Source organism: Drosophila willistoni, unplaced genomic scaffold (genome assembly GCF_018902025.1).
Source record: "Drosophila willistoni isolate 14030-0811.24 unplaced genomic scaffold, UCI_dwil_1.1 Seg169, whole genome shotgun sequence".
Lineage (NCBI taxonomy): Eukaryota > Metazoa > Arthropoda > Insecta > Diptera > Drosophilidae > Drosophila > Drosophila willistoni.
In genome coordinates, this window is record NW_025814128.1 from 79,169 (window position 1) to 97,928 (window position 18,760).

The 18,760-nt window shown below is 38.5% G+C and overlaps 1 protein-coding gene across 6 annotated transcripts in view; it reads right to left on the reverse strand.

Moving 5' to 3' along the window:
- Positions 1-3,447: 3,447 nt before the first annotated feature.
- Positions 3,448-18,760, reverse strand: part of LOC111519113 (ubiquitin carboxyl-terminal hydrolase CYLD) — a 294,944-nt gene continuing 279,631 nt past the window's right edge. For 3 of the 6 annotated variants that reach the window (XM_047012549.1, XM_047012553.1, XM_047012550.1), the window contains one exon: positions 3,520-3,687. In XM_047012549.1, the coding sequence (XP_046868505.1) occupies positions 3,560-3,687 (128 nt within the window). In that variant the 3' untranslated portion in view covers positions 3,520-3,559. Of the gene's footprint in view, positions 3,477-3,517; positions 3,688-18,760 lie in introns of those variants that run through there. The other 3 variants (XM_047012551.1, XM_047012555.1, XM_047012554.1) reach the window with 3 other exon arrangements.

The following is an 18,760-nucleotide window of genomic DNA, read 5'->3' on the forward strand; positions in this document are numbered from 1 at the left end:
GTGGAGTACTCATTGCTGTTAACTCGAATCTGTGTTCAAGTGTTGTGCTGATTGATCTGCCCTTAGGTGTTGAGTTTATTTGCGTCGAAATTACATGTTTCAACTTTAGCTTATATATTTCTTGTTCATATATTCCTCCAGCTTCTGATATAACGACCTATATGCACCATGCTGATGCTTTGCAAACTATTTTTAATCGTCTTAAAGATCGCGATTTCCTTATAGTTTTAGGTGATTTCAGCTTGCCTAATATTTCTTGGCTTGTTGATGATAATCTATCTTTCTTAATTCCTTCATCTCAACATGTTTTTCTTGATAGCCTACTTGAATGTCCGCTATATCAGTTGAATTCTTTCCTTAACTCTTCTAAAAGAATCCTTGATCTTGTTTTTGTCTCTGATCCCACTGTTAGTGCTGTATCCCGAACCCAGCCCCTAGTGAAACCTGAAGATCCCTATCACCCTACTGAAGACTGTATTATCTCTAGCTTGTCATCTATGACGTCTGTATCCCGAAGCCAGCCCCTAGTGAAACCTGAAGATCCCTATCACCCTACTGAAGACTGTGTTATCTCTAGCTTGTCATCTATGACATCTTCCTTCGTTCCCGGTCCCGGTAGTCTTCGCCTACCTTCTTATTCTAGCAGACTTCTTCTTATTAATCTTCCTTCACTTTACAACCGTAGGCTCGTTTTTGGCATTCTCTTTCTCTATAAACTAGCCAACGGCGAAGTCATTTCTACTAATTTACTAGATACGCTATGTTTTTGTGTTCCCTCACGTCGGACCAGAAACTTTTTTCCTATTCACCTTAGTAGATGTCTGACTAACTACTCTCTTCGCGAACCTATTCGTGTTCTTTGCCAATCTTTTAACAACCTTTCTCACCTAATTTCTCCTCATCTTTTTGTCACTTCTCTTCGCGCTATACCTTTTAATCATCTACAGCGAAACCAATAATAATATTCTGGACTTGGATTGGCTGTAACTCATCCCTGACCACATTGGCTGTGACTCGGGGCATAGCTGGCACCTCATGCAAATAAAACACCTCCACCAGGTAGGGGATGTTGTAGCTAAGCTATCTTTTTCAATTAATTACTATCTGTCTTTAGCTTAAGCTTTTTCGTCGACTGCTGCGTTAGTTGACGTAAATAAATAAATAAATATTTCTTAGCTGGTTGATAATAATCTCTCTTTATTAATACCTTTGCCTCAACATGCTTTTCTTGATAGCCTCCTTGAATGTCCGCTATACCAGTTGAATTCTTTACTTAACTCTTTTAAAAAAATCCTTGATCTTGTTTTTGTCTCGGATCGCACTGTTAGAAACATCTCAAACACAGCCCCTTGTGAAGCCTGAAGATCCTTACTACCCCACCATTGAAGTTATTATTTCTTACAATTCCGTTACTAATTCATTTAATAACATCTCAGTTTCTCGTCGCAGATGTTTTCGTAAAACAAATTTCAATATTTTTAACAACCTTACTTCTTCTTTAAATTGGTCATTTCTATTTCAGTAGATATAGATTTTGCATTGAATTTCCTCTACTCTGCTCTGTTCCTTATGGAAATAACTCTCCAGTTTTCAGTACGGCGGTCTGGTACAGACGTAGGCTGTCTAACCCCGTAACATTAAATTGTATCTTAAATACAGATATTGCAGATCTGTTTGCTAAATTTTTTCAGTCGACTTATTCTACTACTGCTTCACATCCCACATCCTATCTGTTCTCAATCCCACATTTAAATTGTTTGTTTGGAAGGAGTATTTTATCATTTCGATTTATAAAAAGGACAACAAATCGGATATTTGTTACTACCGTGGCATCGCCAAACTTTCCGCAATACCTATGCTGTTAGAGAAAACTATTACTTGTTCCCTTCAACACCTATCCAGATCCACTATTTCTCCTGGTCAGCATGGCTTCATAAAAGGTCGTTCGCTTACCAACCTTTTAGAATTAACTAGATTTGTCCACTAAGGATTCGATACGGTTGATCATTCTATGCTTTTTACGAAACTTAACATTTTGTGCTTTTCCACGAAACTATTGGCTTGGTTAAAATCGTATCTTATTGGCAGCACCCAAAAGTTGTATTTTCGTTCCTCACTAGCTAAAACTGTTCGAGTTACCCTGTTTATTAATGATTTACCCTTGGCCTTGGCTCATTCACGCGTGCTCATGTTTACGGATGACGTCAAGATTTCTTAATCCTGTAATGATCCTTCTTTTCTTCTTTCCTGCTTGCAATCAGATCTCGATACGTTCTGTGATTGGTGCCACGTTAATAATTTACATCTTAATGCCTCAAAGTGCTCTTTTATGACATTCAGTCGTTTGTCTCCGTTCCTAGCACATTACTCTATCAAGTCTGTTCTGTTAGATTGGGTACCATCATTCAAAGACTTAGGCGTTATTTTTGACCCAAAACTTTCATTCAATTTTCATATATCTTCAACGTTGGGCCAAAGAATTTGATGACACCTACGTAACAAAGGTTTTATACACTTCGCTAGTTCGCCCTACTCTAGAATATGGCTTGCCAGTGTTGAACCATCAATATGATGTTCATCAGCGTCGTATAGAATCAGTTCAGACGCAATTGCTTAAGTTTGCGTTACGCGGTCTTAATTGGGACCCGAGTCTTCGCCTACCTTCTTATTCTGACAGACTTCTTCTTATTAATCTTCCTTCACTTTACAACCGTAGGCTCGTATTTGACATCCTCTTTCTCCATAAACTATTCAACGGTGAAGTCATTTCTACTAATTTACTAAATACGCTATATTTTTGTGTTCCCTCACGTCGGACCGGAAACTTTTTTCCTATTCACCTTAGTAGATGTGTGAATAACTACTCTCTTTACGAACCTTTTCGTGTTCTTTGCCAATATTTTAACAATCTTTCTCACCTTATCTCTCCTCATCTCTGTCAATTCTCTTCGCGCTATACTTTTTAATAATCTGCAACGAAACCGCTGAATATATTTTGGACTTCACATTGCTTGCATCACATCCCTGACCACATTGGCTGTGAATCGGAGCATAGCTGGCACCTTGTGCAAATAAAACACCTCCACCGGGTCGATGATGTTTTGTTGCTTATAAGGCTAAGCTTACTGTCTTCAATTAACTGTTATCTGTTTTCAGCTTAAAATTTTTCGTCGGCCGCTGTGTTAGTTGACGTAAACAAATAAATAAATAAATAAATAAAAGTAGCGAAGTTATTGACAAAAAACACTGTTTTATGTGAATATTTTAATATTTATATTTTAATATATTACAGATATTAAGTTTCATGACGATAGCTCAGAAAATAATGTAGTTATTAAGAAAAGTCACAGTTTGCCCTTTGAATGGGAACTATATGATATGGTGGTCCGATCCGGCTGAGTCCGAAATATAAAAACCGTGCAGTGTGTGATGATTCCTTTTATGCGTTGCACTCTTCTGATAAAAATGAATATACCCTTTTTGCAAGGGTATAAAAATAAAAAAGAAACAGAAAAGAATTACAATTTTGGGTTAAAAGAACATAAAGATTACGAACCAGTTACATATACGTTGGCGCAGATATGTATGTAGATGTTGCGTATGTTGACCGTTGCATGATTGATGTTCGAATTGTGTTCGAGGTAAGACTGCTGGAGTTGGCCGCATTGGGCAAGAACGCCACCTTAGCTTATAAAGAACATTAAAAAAAATATAGTCGAACAGTGTAGACAAAAGTGAATGCAATAAGTTCTCGTCATCGTAGATTTATTCGTCTTAAATACGGTCGATTCATAGAGGTATGTTTTCCCAATTCTAATAAAATGTATATTCAAATATTGCATTCAAGGTGAAACAATTGTATGAACTGGTTTTATATTTCTGTTTTTATGTACACAATTAAAAAAAAACTTTATTATAATCTCCAAAATATAAAAGTTAGTTATACATCATAACGTCAGTACTCTGATACATACACATGTAAGCATCGCAAAAGAGACGCTTGGCGTGCTCGGGTAAAGCCTTAACATTCTTTGAAGTTTCATTAATAGATCGCGAACCTTCGTCGGAAAGCCAGAGAGGCAATTCGTTAACAACTATAATTTCAGGTATGTTATATCCATTTTTTCCGCCTAAAAAAATAAAAATGTTTTTATAGATATTTAAAATTAAAACTTTAATTTATATATTTGACAAGCAGACCATTAATGTATCTATAAAATTCTATAAAATCCTGTGCACGAACGAAAAAATATTTTTCTTAACAAGAGTTCTTTAATCCAAGCTAGTAACAGAGGTTCAAACGCATAAAACGTGCACATACAAAACAGACTAATCTTCGCGAAACAACAGCATTCAAGCTTAGGCAATAGCAAACCGGCGCATATAGCATGGTCCGATCCGGCTGAATCCTAGACATACAACCCCTGCAGTATATACAAGCCTACATGCAAAATTTCAACTCTGTGGCTCTAACGGTCTAGGAGGAGCTTGCGTTGATCCAGACGGACTGACAGACGGACAGACGAATGGGCGGACGGACGGACGGACATGTCTATATGAACTCGTCTCGTCATGCTGATCAAGTATACACATACTTTATATGGTCGGAAATGCTTCCTTCTATGCGTTGCACACTTCTGATCAAAATTAATATACCCTTTTTGAAAGGGTATAAATATTGTAAAATTGAGCGGAATCTTGTCTGCGCAATAGCTGTATAGCCCCAAAGCTATACGAACAAATAGGTAAGTCAAATGTCAAAACCTAATTTTAGAACACAACAAAGCATAACTTTTAAATCCTTTTAATTCTGTAATACTTGTAGGTATACAATATTTTTGGTTTTTCCATTCTCCGCGTAAGTATAAAGGCTATCTGGTTTACCGACACGGGAACACGCAATTGTCCATGCGAAAAGCAATCCGCATGTAAATCTAAACCACAGCCAAATGCGAACGATATCTTTCCCATAACTCAGTTGGAGATGAAGGGTAGCAAGCAGTCAATATAATTGCAAACAATGCGCGAACTTGAATTGGATGTGCAGTGTTGCATGCATCATTGATGCAGATATCCCAGTGCTGGTCGTTCTCCAATAAATTGAGAGCTTGGCATGTACTGCGGCATGCGTGACGCGGTTGACATTCCTTAGATACTGGAAAGACTTGGGAGCAGCCACATTTACGAACAGCATGCGAACGAAGAAACATTCGATTTGATTGGGATGAACTGTATAGAGTCTACCAATTGTGTTTTCTTTAAATATGCCAGCATGTCCTTCGACGGGCTCCCCTCGTTTACGCCGTACGAATGATTCATTAGTTACATTCCACGTGTAGTAAGAAGGTACTTCTGAATACATCAGTGTTGTGGCGAAGGCGTTTTCTGGCATAAAGTGAAGAAAGCAGTGAGAGTTGTAGCAGGTGGATTTAGGACTCTCTCTTGCACATTTGCGTCTGTAAAATATATACGTTGACCATTCTCCAAATGAATTGCTAAGTGAACCACAACTGGATTCCGTTCATGCATGGGAAATGATAAAATTCGTCATTGCTGCTAATGTATCTTCCAGCCTGGTATTGCGAAATTTCATCGACAACCTGTAGAGCATTTCTGTCGACATTTCCTGCTTGAACGCGAAAAACTGCCATATCGCCGCCTTTATTCACGAACTTGCAGATGTATTTAATCGATTTTACTGAATTACAGTACTCTACGTTTATGTGCGCTTCGAATGTTTTCGACAACAGAGGCGAATATGAAACCACCCAACGATTGTCTACCTCAATATCACCATTTCGATTGTGTAAAGTTGCAGAAGTCCCGCCATATTCAGTTCAACGTCGTCTATACAAAGGATATCCATCGTCTCCTGTTACCGTATTGGCTGCAAATGCTCGAGGATACCGCTTGGAACAATTCCCGTCTACCATGCATGGTAAATTCGGATTGAGTGTACCGCATGGTCCATGGACTTCAGTTTTTGTCTGAATACGTGGGCTGTGATGTCATGCCTATCCGCGGACGATTGCCCAGAAAATAACAGCTGCACTGTCTCGTCTCAAGCTGGATTGCATGTGAACGAAATAAATAAATCCGGAAGGCCATAATACCGAACATATGCCATAGCATCTTGAGCATATTCCTGTATGTGGCGTGGACTAGCTAATATATTAAGATGGTACAATCGTTAGCTTTCCAACATTGGTTTTATTACGGTCATTCACAACGACATATATTCCTCGAAACGAAGTTTCTGAGAAATAGCAAACGTTCTGTTACAATTTTCGAGTACATAAACACAATGTACTGATGAAACAACTGACGACATTTCAATATATGGTTGTCCCCGTTAATTCGAACCATTAAACGGTATGCGTAAAAGTTCATGACACTACACTTTTTGTTGGTTTCTACAACATTCACTGGATCTACTATCTTCACATTGAAGTGATATCCATCGGCACCATCCCAGAAAATAATTGGATACTGCAAAGCATCGTAACTACGGTGATTTTCAGCGACGTTTGTCAAATGATTGTTTCGTCGATGGAGAATAATATCTCGAGGTTGGAACTGATCCCCGACTATGACGTGTTCGTATATAGTTGGAGCATATTATCTCCTGGCATGTTCGCCAGTGTTTTGTCTGCGTGGATGACAATTTTGAGAGTATCCGAGGGCATCATATCAAGTGCTGTTTTGAACAAACGCACGAAATTGTTTCGATTGTGGAGAAACGCCTGTATCTGCGAAATGATGGACCTCCTTACGGGGGTATGTATTCTAGAGGGTGCCTGTCATAGCGCCCAGTGTCATAAGGCCCATGGGCGTTAAGACACACATTTTTGTGTCATAAAGCCCATGGGCGTAATGACAATTTTTAATTGTGTCCAAGCGCCCTTGGGCGCTTTTTCACTTTTGGAGTGTCTTAACGCCCGACACTATAAAAGGGCTTTAAAAATAAGAAAACATAACAATTAAATATTTGTAAATATTTTATTGGAAAACTTTAATGTGATTCTCAACTATTTGTCTACAATATGGACAGAGCAATAGAGAGTTAGCAGCTAGATTTTTTAAATTTGTGTGGCACTTAAAACATATCTTGAAATGGTTGCAAGCCAGAAGTACCACATCTCTAGGCTTGTCAATACAAATGAAGCGTTTTAAGACACCTGTCATTTGACTTAATAGCAAATTAATGTCAGTTTCCTTCTCCTCAGAATCTGAAGATAACTCTTCATTTTCGATGCTGGTGTCCCACTTAATTAGGTCATTGTTTTCGTTTAAGAGCCAACTAAAAACTCTGTTACGGATGTATTTTTACTCTCCAAATCCTTAAGAAGGTCTTCAATTTTATTCTCTTTTGCTCTTTGCTTTTTGTGCTTTGAGCAAAGAACGGATATACCGCCATCAATAGCATTGGCTAGCGTAACGGACGATGCATAGTTCTCATCTCGAATAACTTCAAGAAATTTATGAAATCGCGTTGAAGGATTCTAAAGAGCTAGTTGTTCGCATAATCTGTGAACGCACAGAGAAACCATCACACCTGATCTGGAAAAATATATTTTGTTGAATCATAAAAATGTACGGAGGATAATGAAACGAGATTATTTTTCTAACTTTGACCATCCATTCTTTTTAATTCCGTTTGAGAATATCATGCTTAGTTTTTGCCAGTTCAAGCAATTAGTTTTTTAAAATGTATAAGCAACTGAATGTGCAAAGATTTCACCACTCCTTTTACTCGTTTTTCCATTTTTGTTACCTGTTTTTACATTCCACCCCAATCGGAATGGCCAACCTACTTACTACACTTAGAATCTATTAAAATTATACTTGAACTACTTTCTGACAGAGACTCATTAATTGTCCTTGGGGACTTTAACCTGCCCACTATAACTTGGTCAACACTTAATGGTAGCAAAACGTTGCTGCCCTCTGGGTGTGACGATTTTATTGATGGTCTGCTTGAGCCTTCGTTGGTCCAGCTGAATTCGATTTCTAATACGTCTAGCAGATTTCTGGATCTGATTTTTACTTCTGATCCTAGTTTTTGTGAAGTATCTAGAACTAGTCCAATAATATTACCAGAGGATAGTTTCCATACAACTTAAGAGTTATCTATTAAGTTTCCCAGCCGCGTGCCCATCTCCGAGTGTAATCCTACGATACGCGCCTGATGTTTTCGGAAGACAGACTTTGTCGCACTGAACAATGCCTTTCGTAATACCGATTGGACTTATTTATACACTTGTACGGATATGAATTCCGTCATTTCTTTATTTTATATAGCGTGCTCCGAACTGGACAAACGGAGGCCCTATTGATCTCACTTAATCAAAACATAATCATTTTTATGACATTCATGCAAAACAGCTGCTTATCCAAAGGCTTATCAATAATAAATAAGAGCTTCCCTACGTCTATGTCTTTGGAATGCTAACGGGATCCCCAAGCACAAAAATGAACTGCTACTATTCCTAGACTCAAGTAAAATCGACGTTTTGCTGATATCGGAAACACATTTAGCATCAAAAAATAATTTTCAAATACCAAAATATACCTTCTACGCAACATACCATCCAGACGGAAAAGCTCATGGCGGGACTGGTATCCTAAGCAAAAACCGTATAAAACACTCGGTCCTCAACAGATTTGAAATACAGCACCTACAAGCAACTGCTATAACCGTCCAAACCAGCTGCGGCAACACTACATTGGTTGCCCTGTACTGCCCACCACGCTTCTCAATCTCGGAAAAGGAATTTACCGATTTCTTTAACACACTCGGAGATCGCTTCATTGCAGCAGGGGCCTATAACGCCAAACATACGCACTGGGGATCTCGCCTGGTAAATCCTAAAGGCTGCAGAGGACAATGATATGTGCGTCTCTGCACTTGAGTCGATGATGGTAGCTGCAGCAAGAGTATCTACTCCACATGCCTCTTCTTGCACTAAACCTGTTGACAGGCCTACGAACCGGTGGATAGAACAATTAGTAACGGAAAAACGACGTCTAAGAAGAGAATGGCAGATTACTCGATCACCAAGAATCTACACCCATGGATTTTGCCGATAGGGATTCTAGCGATAGTAGTGCCGGAGTGCCACTTGTTGCAACTGATGCTACAATTAATGCGATAGCTTATGCAATACCTGCAATGCCGAAACCATTGGTGGGAGTGCCACCTAAAAAACACATTTTTGTTTCGAGACTTTTCCCTGATGCTACATCGGATGATGTCATGGCCCACATTCGGGCTAAACTGGATGTCTCCAATATATCAATAGAAACGTTAAAATTTTCATATTTTAGAGAAATTTCATTTTTGAAATCAGTGTTCCAATTGAGTTCATTGACTGTATCTGCAGTTCTAGCTTCGGGCTGAAAAGCTTAATTGTGAAGGAGTTTACATCCAGAAAAAGGAAGACACGGGACCAAACAAGGATTCCTTCACCATCTATTCCTCTTTCTTCCTCATCTATTCCCACTCCTTCCTTATCTATTCCTTCTTCTACTCTATCAAAAAACTAACAACTTCCTTTTCTGTCGGCTATCAGAATGTCAGAGACCTTAATGCTAAACTTACTAAACTGTTTGTAGATAGTCTGTCTTTTGATTCTGACCTAATTGTCTTTACTGAGACATAGTTAAAACCTGACGTCTTGACGACACAGTTTTACCCTCTAATTTCAATATTTTTAGACGTGATCGTACTGATCGTAGGGGTGGTGGAGTTCTTATTGTTCAATATCTGTCTCAAGTACTATCGAATTTATATGCGTTAAGGTATCTTTTACTCGTTTTTACATTTTTGTCACCTGTTCTTACATTCCGCCCCAATCGGAATGGCCAACCTATTTACTACACTCAGAATCTATTAAATTTATACTTGAACTACTTTCTGACAGAGACTTATTAATTGTCCTTGGGGACTTTAACCTGCCCACTATAACTTGGTCAACACTTAATGGTAGCAAATTGTTTCTGCCCTCTGGGTGTCACGAATTTATTGATGGTCTGCTTGAACTTTCGTTGGCCCAGCTGAATTCGATTTCTAATACGTCTGGCAGATTTCTGGATCTGATTTTTACTTCTGATCCTAGAACTAGTCCAATGGTGTTACCAGAGGATAGTTTTCATCGAACTTTAGAGTTATCTATTAAGTTTCCCAGCCGCGAACCTATTTCTGAGTGTGATCCTACGGTAAGCACCCGATGTTTTTGGAAGGCTTACTTTGTCGCACTAAACAATGCCTTTCTTAATACCGATTGGACTAATTTAAACACTTGTACGGATATTAATTCCGCCATTTCTTTACTTTATACCACTGTTGACTCTATCTTTAATGACTGTGTACCCCCAGCGTCTCCTGTGGTGACGCAAAAATCACCATGGTTTACGCGGGGGCTGACAAAACTGAAGAATCTTAAGTCTAGGTATTACAAAAAGTATAAAGTAACGGGTCTATAATCGGATCTTTCTCGTTACTTGGTTGCTAAATCGAATTTTATTGTTTTTAATTCTAAATAATTAATATAAGTGTATTATAATAATTACTTACAACGTTGCAAGTTGCAATTCTCCAAAAATCCTAAAGAGTTCTATAGTTTCGTTAACTCAAAGCGAAATTCTATCTCCCCTTCCATCGTTTTCAGTTTTTAATAATGTTTCGGCCTCATTTGTCCAATCTATTTCCAATTTATTTGCTAACTTGTTCTCGACTACGTACATATCCACTTAGTACAACTGTAGTCAGATTATTATTATTATTAAAGTATAGGATATAGTTATAAACTATCAACCTAACTATATTTTACAAGCACTGGCAACTTAGGCCTTCGGCTTAGACGAAAACTACATCCATACACTAGCCTGGGATTCGAACCCGGATCCTCGTTGTTCAGTTGACTAAATGATTGGGCCACTTAGACAACTCATCTACCGAGGACTGCAACTGTAGTCAGATATATCCATATCCTACAACGAAATCCAACTGCATTCTTAATCCTATTAAAACGGAAAGTTCGGTAGCTAAGGAACTAATGACGATTAAGCCGATATACTCACCGGGCCCAGACGGTATTCCCGCTTGTGTCCTGAGATTCTGTGGTTTACTTAAGCTTTTTGAGTTGTCCGTTACACTGTCGGAGTTTCCAACTTCATGAAAGGACTCGTTTATTTTACCTCTTCACAAATGTGGCAATAAATCCGACGTCACTAATTACAGAGGAATTTCTAAATTGTCAGCGGTACATAAACTGTTTGAGAAAATTATCACGTCTCAAATACAGCATTTATGTAAATCTATTTTTTCGCCATGCCAGCAACTAACCTTTTACAGTTTACATCTTTTGTAATCCATGATTTTAAGAAACAAAAGCAAACTGATGTTATATATACGGATTTCAGTAAGGCTTTCGATTCGGTAAACCATGCCTTACTATTACATAAGCTGAATTTAGTTGGCTTTCCGGATGCTCTGCTTGCTTGGATTTCACATTATCTAAGCAATAGAAGGCAGAGGGGTCTTTTTAGGTCCTCTCTTTCTAAGATCATTTGTGTTGAATCGGTAGTCCCACAGGGCAGTCACCTTGGCCCATTACTATTCACCATTTTTATTAATGATCTCCCTACCGTTCTTTTAAATTCCAGAGTTCTTATGTATGCCGATGATGTAAAAATCGCTAATCGCATCGTAGACTCTCTCTCATGTCATACCTTGCAAGCTGACCTGAATGCTTTTCAGGGGTGGTGTAGGGCTAACTTGTTATTTCTAAACTGTTCTAAGTGCAAAGTTATGTCTTTTTATAGAGGTTCTCCCCAATTAACGAGTTACTTTTTAAATAATTTCCCGTTAGAAAGAATTAATAATACTTCCTTGGTTGTAAAAGATTTGGGGATCTTAATAGACCACAAACTTAGTTTTAATCAGCATATATCGACTACTGTTAGTAGGCCTAAGAGCGTTCTTGGCTTTATAAAGCGCTGGTCTAAGGAGTTCAAGGATCCATATATTACCAAAATATTTTTTACTTCTTTAGTCCGCCCCATATTAGAATATGGATCTTGTGTTTGGTCTCCTCAATATGAGTTTTATCAAAACAAATTAGAATCTGTACAAAAACAGTTTTTACTCTTTGCCTTTCGTGATTTGCGCTGGGATCCAACTGTACAACTTCCATCTTATTCTAGTCGACTTTATTTAATTAACCTTCCTTCTTTAACCAATCTTAGAACAATGCTTGGTGTAACTTTTCTTTACAAACTTTTGAATGGTGTGATTGACTCTTCCGAGCTGTTGAGTCAAATTAACATTTCGCTTATACTTCCCACTTGCACAACTAACTTTTCTCTGCATGAACCTTTTCATATACTATGTAGTGACTACAACAGACTTTGGCCCGTTATCAGTTCCGAAACATCGCTTCCGGGTATAAAAACTGCGCTCTTGTCCTTCCTCGATCGCAATTAATTGTAATCATTTTTATTTTAACCTATCCTGTTTTCTTTTTATATGTAACCTATTATCTTATTAAATTTAATATTTTCTATTTCTTTAGTTTAATTTTTGTTTATATATGTAATACGCCTATGCCCTTAGGTCGGAGTGGGTAGAGGTTGTAACATTAACTTTACTTAGGGTCATTCGTAACAGGCCCGGGCCTGGTGTCATATGGGCCACTTGTTCGTACTGAGCGTTGTACGACTACGTCTATATCTGGGAAGGGGAGCAGGGCACCAGCTTTGTGATAGATTTGCCATTTGACTTTGAAAGTTAGCATGAATTGGGCAGCCAAAATTTCCGCCACAAATGACATCATTTGGAAGCAGGAATTGTATCTCCTAATGCTTGATAGGAAATGCTTCGATTCAGTAGCGGATCCGGAAAGTAGAGTTCGCAGTGGCTTTGGTGGTGCTTCAATTTGAGGTAATTTGATTTTGCCGCCAGCACAACACATTCCTTTCGTTTCATTATTGAACTTTAGAGCCTGACAGTAAGTGCAGACATGACTCATCTGGCCAAAGACGACATAGCGGCTGGAGCCATAATCAGCAGCTGGCTCATACCGAAAGGCAATACGATGGTATTGCTCATGTCGATCTGGTCTTATCTGTGCGCGGGATTCAGCTATCCGTTCCCTATGCAGCTCACTTCTTTGCGAGCGAAGCAATTGTATTGCTGACACCGACTCTCGGGCTCGCAAACGCTCATGCTCAAGCCTGGCTCTGCCATTGCCTTAGCCGCTCCGTCTCACGAACTAATTCCCGCTCTTCTTCAGTCCTATTCGAAACATTGCTTGTGATTCTTTCTGCGTTGCGAGTTCGATGTCCTGAATTCGCTTTTTTAGGAGGCATTATTTCGTTAGTAACTTTTCGTTTGTAACTGATACAGGAATGAATGAATTTCCTACTACGTTTTTTCTCAAAAATAAAAATCATTTTATGTGTTGGCGGTATATGAATCAACCGATGTCAGAATATTTAGGAGATTCGGGTTCTCAAAAATAAAAATCATTACTGAGTCAATTTTGATTATCAATAGTTTTTTTTGCAAAAATACACCTCAAATCTAATTTTTTTTTTTAAATTTCCAATATATATATGTATATAGATAGATAAATAGATAGATTTGATGATTTATATAACACACCTACAATTTATACAAAAACAATGGACTCTACTGCTAAAGTAATGAATAAAATGCAATCATCAAATATTTATCTAAAAGTGACAAATATATTTTTATTGATTATTTTCATAATTTTGTGCGCATATATTTTTTACAAAGAGGGCCTAAAGCAAGCTAACTGTCTGGATAAGATCTAATATAATATGCACACAGGCAACTGTCATAAGAATGTTTCATTTTTAAATTTTATTTAAAAAAAGGAAAAAGAAAACATAATGAATACTAATGATGTTATAAGATATACATTTGAAAAAAAAAATCAGAATATGACAATAGGATACTTTATACAATTGGCCAGATGTTTGTAACGGACACAAGGAGACGTTTCCGACCCCATAAAGTATATATATTCTTGATCAGCGTGAGAAGTCGATATAGCCATGTCCGTCGATGCGTATGCGTTTTATTCAGCCGTCTTAAAAGCTATCGGGCTGTAATTTTTTCTGTGCTTTTTATTACCTGGGTCAAATCAAGTATGAAAACATCATGGATAGGACCACTATATGACATAGTTAAATACGAAGAGTAGTAGCAGTTGAAGCAGTTGGAGTATTGTTATGAAATTGATATTGATTTATTTACTAATGTGATAATATTCGATATAAAACATCAGATCCCAAAATTTCAATCTGATCGGATAAATAGTACAGAAGTTACAGTGATTATAAATCGGCTCAGTGCTAGTGTTTTTATACCCTTGCAAAAAGGGTATATTAATTTTGGTCAGAAGTGTGCAACGCATAGAAGGAAGCATTTCTGACCATATAAAGTATATATATTCTTGATCAGCACGACGAGACGAGTTTAAATAGCCATGTCCGTCCGTCCGTCCGTCCGTCCGTCCGTCCGTCCGTCCGTCTGTCCGTCCGTCTGGATCAACGCAAACTCCTCCTAGACCGTAAGAGCTACAGAGCTGCATGTAGGCTTGTATATACTGCAGGCGTTGTATATCTCGGATTCAGCCGGATCGGATCACTATATCATATAGCTCCCATACAAATGGCAAAGTCACGAACAGTGACTTTTCTTAATAACTCCGTTATTTTCTGAGCTATTGTCATAAAATTTAATATTGGTGAGTTAATTACACATATATACGACTGTGCCAAATTTGATCGAGATCGGGTGACTATATCATATAGCTCCCATAGGAACGATCTTTCGAAAACAGTGACTTTTGTCAATAACTTCGTTACTTTTGACGCGATTGTTTTCAAATTAAACATTTGTTAGTTTAATATATCTGTTAATGACTGTGCTGAATTTGATAAAGATCGGGTTACTATATCATATAGCTCCCATAGGAACGATCGGTGGAAAACAGTGACTTTGATCAATATCTTAGTTTTTTCCTATGCTAAGATTGTAGGCCGTTCTTTCGCAAACATTAACCTTTTTAGCTTGAGCGTTTTTCCATTTTGATGGCTATAGGTAAGGAAAGAGTTACCATAAAAGTTGCAAGGGTATACAAACTTTGACGCGGTCGAAGTTAGCCCCGGCCCTCTGGTTTTTTTTTTGTTCTGTCTTTTTTGTGCATGTGTTCAACTTGTCTCCCGCCTTAGAATTATAACTATTTTGCACTCTTTTTTGTGCTGTGCGCTCTAGCAGTCGCTTTGTTTTATGTGTAATTATTGGTTTTGTATCGATAATTATCTTAGTGCTGTGTATTTAAATTTGTAAATATTTTAATATATTTTTGCTTTGTATATCTTTTTGTTATTTAATGACTTGTTTTCTTGCAAGCATTCTGATCGTTTAGATGATCAGTACAGAACAATATCTTATTGGCTCTGCGATAATCTGATTCACTTGAAGTGTGCTGGTCTTAACGGCGGTGACGATGACAAATTTTCCGGTTTGTCTGTGTCTAAGTCTCAGCTTAGCTTAATACGCTGGACTTTCCCATCAGCCAGCTGCTAGATTTTAGCCGAATGTACAGGTCGCAATTCAAGTTGGTTCCACCTTCTGAGAAGTTGCCAAAGAAGTGTACCCTTGAATTGTCTCATAAGCAGTCGCCAGCCCTCTCTATTACATCTTCTCCCATGTTACTTTCGCCTACACCACTATCTTGTTCCTCTTTATGCTCTTATTTTCAAATTGAATTACCATGTACAAGCCCTGGTGTACCTCAATCTATCCCTCATGGGAACTCTGATCAATCACAGGATCATGCTAGCTCTCAATCACTTGCGGATCCCAATGCTTCTCCGCCTCCACTAACTGTAGTGCCTCATCGCAAACAATTATTTATCTCTAGGCTTGCTCCTGATACTTCTGAGACGTTTGTGGAACCTAACATTGGTAATGTAAAGCTATGGTTTGAATTCAAAAGTTTAAGTTTTCTAGGCCTCGCGAAATATGCTCTTCTAAATTTACTGTACCAAATGAGTATTTCTCAGCTGTGGTAGACCCTAAGTTTGGCCAGAGGTCTTAATTGTACACGAGTTTGCGCCCATAAGTGCTCCCGTCCGTTGCCTGTACACCTTGATTATTTATCTTCTTCGTTGTCTGCTTAAAAACTAATAAAGTCGAGTCTTTACATTCATTATCAAAATGTAAGAGGACTTCTTACCAAGCTCTCGAAACTGCTCCGTGAAAGCCCAAGCTTTTCGGCTGACATATTCGCTTTTTCTAAAACTTGGCTCAACTCCTATGTCTTGGATAACGAAACTCCTTCCAATAACTTTATTTCTTATAGGCTTGATCATGTTAGTCGTCGTGGCGGTGGAGTACTCATTGCTGTCAACTAGAATCTGTATTCAGATATTGTGCCGATTGATCTGCCCAACACCTAAGTGTTGAAATTATTTGCGTAAAAGTTACATGTTCCAACTTTAGCTTATATAGATCTTGTTCTTATATTCCTCCGGCTTTTGATATTATAACCTACATGCTCTATGCTGATGCTTTGCAAACTATTTTTAATCGTCTTAAAGATTGTGATTTCCTTATAGTCTTAGGTTATTATAACATGCTCAATATTTCTTGGCTGGTTTTATGATTTTAGATTATATATGCGATTCGTGCCGTGAGTTATACGGCTGCAACCATTGGTCGGTCGGGTAAGACGTGGACAGCCGTCTGCTTGGGCTAGCGCTTAACAGGCTTTGTCCTGCTGTCGTAGAGGCCAGTTTGCCTTTCTGAGATGCATTTGGTTAAGTAAGCAGAGACAGACTGTCGTTTCCTTTTGCTTGCACACCCATGACCAAATTCGCGCGAGCTAGCCGTTGGCCTAGATTAAATAGGCGAAGGCCGGGGCTAACTTCGACCGCGTCAAAGTTCCCTTGCAACTTTTTTGTTAACTCTTTTCTTACCTATAGCCATCAAAAAGGAAAAACGTTTTATCTAAAAAGGCTAATGTTTGTGAAAAAGTGGCCTACAATCTTAGCATAGGAAATAACGAAGATATTAATCAAAGTCACTGTTTTACACCGATTGTTCCTATGGGACCTATATTATACAGTCATCCGATCTTTATTAAATTCGGCACAGTCACTAACAGAAATATTCAACTAACAAATGTTCAATTTGAAAGCAGTCGCGTTAAAAGTAACGAAGTTGTTGACAACAGTCACTGTTTTCGACCGATCGTGCCTATAGGAGCTATATGATATAGTCACCCAATCTTATTCACATTCGGCACAGTCGTTTATAGGTGTATTGAACTCACCAACATTAAAATTCACAACAATAGCTCAGAAAATAGCGTAGTTATTGAGAAAAGTCACTGTTCGTGACTTTGGCGTTTGGGATGGGCGCTATATGATATTCTATATGATTAGTCCGATCCGGCTGAATCCGAGTTATACAACCTGTGCACTTTATACAAGCCTACATGCAAAACTTCAGATCTGTGCTCTTACATTCTACATCCAGACGGATGAACAGACAGACGGACGGACATGGCTATTTGAACTCGTCTCGTTGTGCTGATCAAGAATATATATACTTTATATGGTCGGAGATGCTTCCTTCTATGCGTAGCAAACTTCTGACCAAAATTAATATACCCTTTTTGCAAGGGTATAACAATCCTGACTACTGCATAATCTCCCACTTTGAAAAACGTTGGTTCCTGTCGTTTGGGATCTACATATTGCTAGCACAACAGTTTTTTGTTGCCTGATTACTAAGTGTTTCTGAACGAAATGCATTATGATTGTTAACATATAAGAAATTTGAATTGTATTTCACAATGTTAGTGCAGTAAGATAATTATCGAATTGCCGCCTGTTTTTTTTTAATATTTTTCAAGTTGTGTAAAGTTAGAGGCGATACGTTAGTTGGAAGAGACCGGGTCGCGATGCAGACAGTTATGCAACAACGTAATTACTGCAAAAGCCAAATCACACGGGCTTACCACAATGCAAATACATTCATCGAGAAAACCCACACAGTGGCAAGTTAAGACATACGATTGCAACAACTGCAAGAAAACTACATGCGTTGTCTAAAACTCACCGAGGAGTTGCACACCTATGAAAACACTATGGACTGGGAAGATCCGGACGTGGATATTGATCCCTATGAGGAAAAGCACTACGCAACTTACTCGATGTTGAGTGTTGCGCTGGAGGAGCTACAATTGGAGTCAGCCAAATAGCTCAACAACCGCCTTTCTCGTGAAGGTCGCGTATCACACAACCATTTGAACTTGCAATATGAACGGATAAAACAACCAACATTCTCTGGCAATTATGAGCTGGCTGACGGAGCCGATGAAGTAATTTGCGGACTAAGAGCATTAGAGTGTGAGAATCGAGATCCTTGGTTAATTCATGTGCTACTGGCAAAGGTGGACAACAACACTCGGCAAGCATGGGCAGAGCACAGTGAATCTGAGGATTACACTGTAACGATCGACAGTTTTATCAAATTTCTGCTCTCCCGAGGTGATACGTTGGAATCGAGCCAACTTTCACGAGCGAATCACAGCCGACGAATAGCTACTACTCATCACGTCAACACGGAAACCCAGCCATTGATCGAGCCATGCACCCTGTGCCAGCACGCTCATCCGCTATCAAGATGTGAACAATTCAGAGCACTTGATGC